The following is a 5,000-nucleotide window of genomic DNA, read 5'->3' on the forward strand; positions in this document are numbered from 1 at the left end:
GAATTTTGCCTAATTGCAAGCATTATTTTTGTTTTCAAATACATGTATTTTATGGTCTCATAGCATGCCCACAACTGTCCCCCATAGAAGTCAATAGGTGAGGGGCACAGAGCATGCCCACAACTGTCCCCCATAGAAGTCAATAGGTGAGGGGCACAGAGCATGCCCACAACTGTCCCCCATAGAAGTCAATAGGTGAGGGGCACAGAGCATGCCCACAACTGTCCCCCATAGAAGTCAATAGGTGAGGGGCACAGGGCATGCCCACAACTGTCCCCCATAGAAGTCAATAGGTGAGGGGCACAGAGCATGTCCACAACTCACCCACATAGCAGTCAGTAGGTGAGGGGCACAGAGCATGCCCACAACTGTCCCCCATAGAAGTCAATAGGTGAGGGGCACAGAGCATGTCCACAACTCACCCCCATAGCAGTCAGTAGGTGAGGGGCACAGAGCATGCCCACAACACTCCCCCATAGCAGTCAGTAGGTGAGGGGCACAGAGCATGCCCACAACTGTCCCCCATAGAAGTCAATAGGTGAGGGGCACAGAGCATGCCCACAACACTCCCCCATAGAAGTCAATAGGTGAGGGACACAGAGCATGTCCACAACTCACCCCCATAGCAGTCAATAGGTGAGGGGCACAGAGCATGTCCACAACTGTCCCCCATAGAAGTCAATAGGTGAGGGGCACAGAGCATGTCCACAACTGTCCCCCATAGCAGTCAATAGGTGAGGGGCACAGAGCATGTCCACAACTCACCCCCATAGCAGTCAGTAGGTGAGGGGCACAGGGCATGCCCACAACTGTCCCCCATAGAAGTCAATAGGTGAGGGGCACAGAGAATGTCCACAACTCACCCCCATAGCAGTCAATAGGTGAGGGGCACAGAGCATGCCCACAACTGTCCCCCATAGAAGTCAATAGGTGAGGGTCTCAGGGCATGCCCACAACTCTCCCCCATAGAAGTCGATAGGCGATTGTTGCAGCTCACAGAATATGCCCACATCACTTGTCCTTTAGCAGAGTCTACTGCATATTTAGGATCTGTATGACCTCTATGGGCCCATCCTGTACCCTGTGTGCCGCCAGTTTTACTCAGAAGTCAGCGCTTGCATGCTGTTTGCTATACATCTTGTAAGCGCTGCTGTTCAGCTGCCCAGATCGCGAGATTTATGCACTTCTGGAGCTGTACAGGGAAAGCAGTTCCTGCGCTCCGCCAGGTGAGGGCGCACCACACAGACCATGCCGCTGTCCGTCCTTAGGAGCGAACCACAACCTGCCAAACGGGATTGCCAGGATGCGCAGGAGCGATGCCGTCCAATAGAAAGAAGATGAGACAACCCCGCTAAGTTTAGAGGCTGAAGACCCGAACCCCTCATCACCGGACCGGTCTGGATAAATTCGGCGGCAGCACAAGTCCCGTTATCTACACAGGTGAGGTTGCAACCACCGAGGCGATCAGATGCATGAACAGGGCAAGGTCACCGATACTAATCATGTGTCTAATGATAATGTTACTATTCGTGGTCCTGTCATTACTCAAACACGACACGATGCAACATGTCCGACCCAAGAAAACGGCACCAGAACCGACGCTCTAGAGACGAGGCTCACCTTGCCACACTGCCGGCATTTCCCCGCCTGCCGTCTGCGGTGCACCCAATGGTGCCGGACAATCACTGGCTACGAGACAGGAAAGAAATGGGGAAAAAATGGATTGATTACATTTATATTTTGATAGATCTGACTTCTACTGCAGTGGAAATACTAAAAGATTCTTCTTTTTTTATTTCCAAATTGGGAAAGGGAGTTTATTCAAACTTTGTTTCAATTTTTAAAAACTTTTAATTAATTTTCACTTATTTCTTAGTAACCATAAGCAATTTAGATATAATGATCTATGACAGGAATACATAGATCATATAGAAGGGTTAATCCGAACTGCCAGTGGAGGAGATAATCACTTATCAAACACCCGACGTACGTTTCGCCTGAGCTTCTTCCACGGGCTTGCTTGCCTTGGAAGAAGCTCAGGCAAAACGTACGTCGGGGGTTTCTGATGTATATCTACGTCACATATCAGGAAGGAGTTACTGGGCAGAAAGTTTGGACTTCTGGAGGTCCTGACACCTCCCTGCAGTACAAGAACAAACAATTGATTTAAATGGGAATTGTGTAATGCTTCACATGTCCTGTGGTGGCGCTGCAGGGCAAATAAATAGTTGCCACTGTTGCAAATGATCGCTGGGGGTCTCAGCGCTATGATCGGCCTGATAATCTATAACAGAAAGCAGGATAATATGAGCTTCCTCTTACCTCTCGAATATTGCGAGACCCAGACTCCCGGAACGATGGCTTGCAACGAAAATTTATCTAGAAAGGAAAGGAAAACTAGAGCTGAAGGCACAAGTCTCAGCAGGGATTAGCCGAGAAATTAGAAAAGCACTTACCTTCTCTAGCTGCTCGATGCAGGGAGTGTGAACCACGATCTTACACGCCGCGCACTTCCTCCGGGACGCCGACTTTTGCTGTTGAAAAGACGAAAATACCGTTAATGCAAAAAGCAACATGATGGCGGAGTCCACAGAGAATACCTGTAACTATAGTGCTTATATGATCTAGAAATCACGGCAAAAGCACCAGTGTTTGTTAAAGACAAATAAAAACGCCTTCAGTGCGGGGCATTAATGGGCCGATTGTTTCATTAATGGGCCGCTCGTTCACAAAAACACCTTCTGTGCAGGCTGTTATAGGCTGATCATTCATAAAAACTTTCTGTGCGGATCATTAATGGGTTGATCAATCATAAAAACACCTTTTGTGCGGGCCATTAATGGGCCGATCATTCACAAAAACACCTACAGTGCGGGCCATTAATGGGCCGATCATTCACAAAAACATCTACAGTGCGGGCCATTAATGGGCCGATCATTCACAAAAACATCTACAGTGCGGGCCATTAATGGGCTGATCATTCACAAAAACATCTACAGTGCGGGCCATTAATGGGCCGATCATTCACAAAAACATCTACAGTGCGGGCCATTAATGGGCCGATCATTCACAAAAACATCTACAGTGCGGGCCATTAATGGGCTGATCATTCACAAAAATACCCTCAGTGCGAGCCATTAATGGGCCGATCATTCACAAAAACATCTACAGTGCGAGCCATTAATGGGCCGATCATTCACAAAAACACATACAGTGCGGGCCATTAATGGGCCGATCATTCACAAAAATACCCTCAGTGCGAGCCATTAATGGGCCGATCATTCACAAAAACATCTACAGTGCGAGCCATTAATGGGCCGATCATTCACAAAAACATTACAGTGCGGGCCATTAATGGGCCGATCATTCACAAAAACATCTACAGTGCGGGCCATTAATGGGCTGATCATTCACAAAAACATCTACAGTGCGGGCCATTAATGGGCCGATCATTCACAAAAACATCTACAGTGCGGGCCATTAATGGGCCGATCATTCACAAAAATACCCTCAGTGCGAGCCATTAATGGGCCGATCATTCACAAAAACACATACAGTGCGGGCCATTAATGGGCCGATCATTCACAAAAATACCCTCAGTGCGAGCCATTAATGGGCCGATCATTCACAAAAACATCTACAGTGCGGGCCATTAATGGGCTGATCATTCACAAAAATACCCTCAGTGCGAGCCATTAATGGGCCGATCATTCACAAAAACATCTACAGTGCGAGCCATTAATGGGCCGATCATTCACAAAAACACATACAGTGCGGGCCATTAATGGGCCGATCATTCACAAAAATACCCTCAGTGCGAGCCATTAATGGGCCGATCATTCACAAAAACATTACAGTGCGGGCCATTAATGGGCCGATCATTCACAAAAACATTACAGTGCGGGCCATTAATGGGCCGATCATTCACAAAAACATCTACAGTGCGGGCCATTAATGGGCCGATCATTCACAAAAACATCTACAGTGCGGGCCATTAATGGGCTGATTGTTCACAAAAATACCCTCAGTGCGGGCCATTAATGGGCCGATCATTCACAAAAACACCTACAGTGCGGGCCATTAATGGGCTGATTGTTCACAAAAACACCCTCAGTGCGGGCCATTAATGGGCCGATAGTTCACAATAACACATTTAGTGCAGCCATTAATGGGCCGATCGTTCACAAAAACACCTACAGTGCGGGCCATTAATGGGCCGATCATTCACAAAAACATCTACAGTGTGGGCCATTAATGGGCTGATTGTTCACAAAAACAGCCTCAGTGCGGGCCATTAATGGGCTGATTGTTCACAAAAACAGCCTCAGTGCGGGCCATTAATGGGCTGATCGTTCACAATAACACATTCAGTGCAGCCAATAATGGGCCGATCGTTCACAAAAACACCCTCAGTGCGCGCCATTAATGGGCCGATCATTCACAATAACACCTACAGTGCGGGCCATTAATGGGCTGATTGTTCACAAAAACACCTACAGTGCGGGCCATTAATGGGCTGATCATTCACAAAAACACCTACAGTGCGGGCCATTAATGGGCTGATTGTTCACAATAACACCTACAGTGCGGGCCATTAATGGGCCGATCGTTCACAAAAACACCTACAGTGCGGGCCATTAATGGGCCGATCATTCACAAAAACACCTACAGTGCGGGCCATTAATGGGCTGATTGTTCACAAAAACAGCCTCAGTGCGGGCCATTAATGGGCTGATCGTTCACAATAACACATTCAGTGCAGCCAATAATGGGCCGATCGTTCACAAAAACACCCTCAGTGCGGGTCATTAATGGGCCGATCGTTCACAAAAACACCCTCAGTGCGCGCCATTAATGGGCCGATCATTCACAATAACATCTACAGTGCGGGCCATTAATGGGCCGATCATTCACAATAACACCTACAGTGCGGGCCATTAATGGGCTGATCATTCACAATAACACCTACAGTGCGGGCCATTAATGGGCCGATCATTCAC

At 47.9% G+C, this 5,000-nt stretch overlaps 1 protein-coding gene across 6 annotated transcripts in view; it reads right to left on the reverse strand.

The window, feature by feature from the left end:
• The window catches only part of DGKZ (diacylglycerol kinase zeta), a 197,190-nt gene that overhangs the window by 75,045 nt on the left and 117,145 nt on the right, over nt 1-5,000 (reverse strand). For all 6 annotated transcript variants that reach the window (XM_075326168.1, XM_075326167.1, XM_075326164.1 and 3 more), the window contains 3 exons: nt 2,457-2,534; nt 2,323-2,379; nt 1,621-1,689 (listed from right to left, as the gene is read on the reverse strand). In XM_075326168.1, coding sequence (XP_075182283.1) covers nt 1,621-1,689; nt 2,323-2,379; nt 2,457-2,534 — 204 coding nt within the window. The remainder of the gene's footprint in view (nt 1-1,620; nt 1,690-2,322; nt 2,380-2,456; nt 2,535-5,000) is intronic.

This window comes from Anomaloglossus baeobatrachus, chromosome 10 (assembly GCF_048569485.1).
Source record: "Anomaloglossus baeobatrachus isolate aAnoBae1 chromosome 10, aAnoBae1.hap1, whole genome shotgun sequence".
NCBI classification, from domain to species: domain Eukaryota; kingdom Metazoa; phylum Chordata; class Amphibia; order Anura; family Aromobatidae; genus Anomaloglossus; species Anomaloglossus baeobatrachus.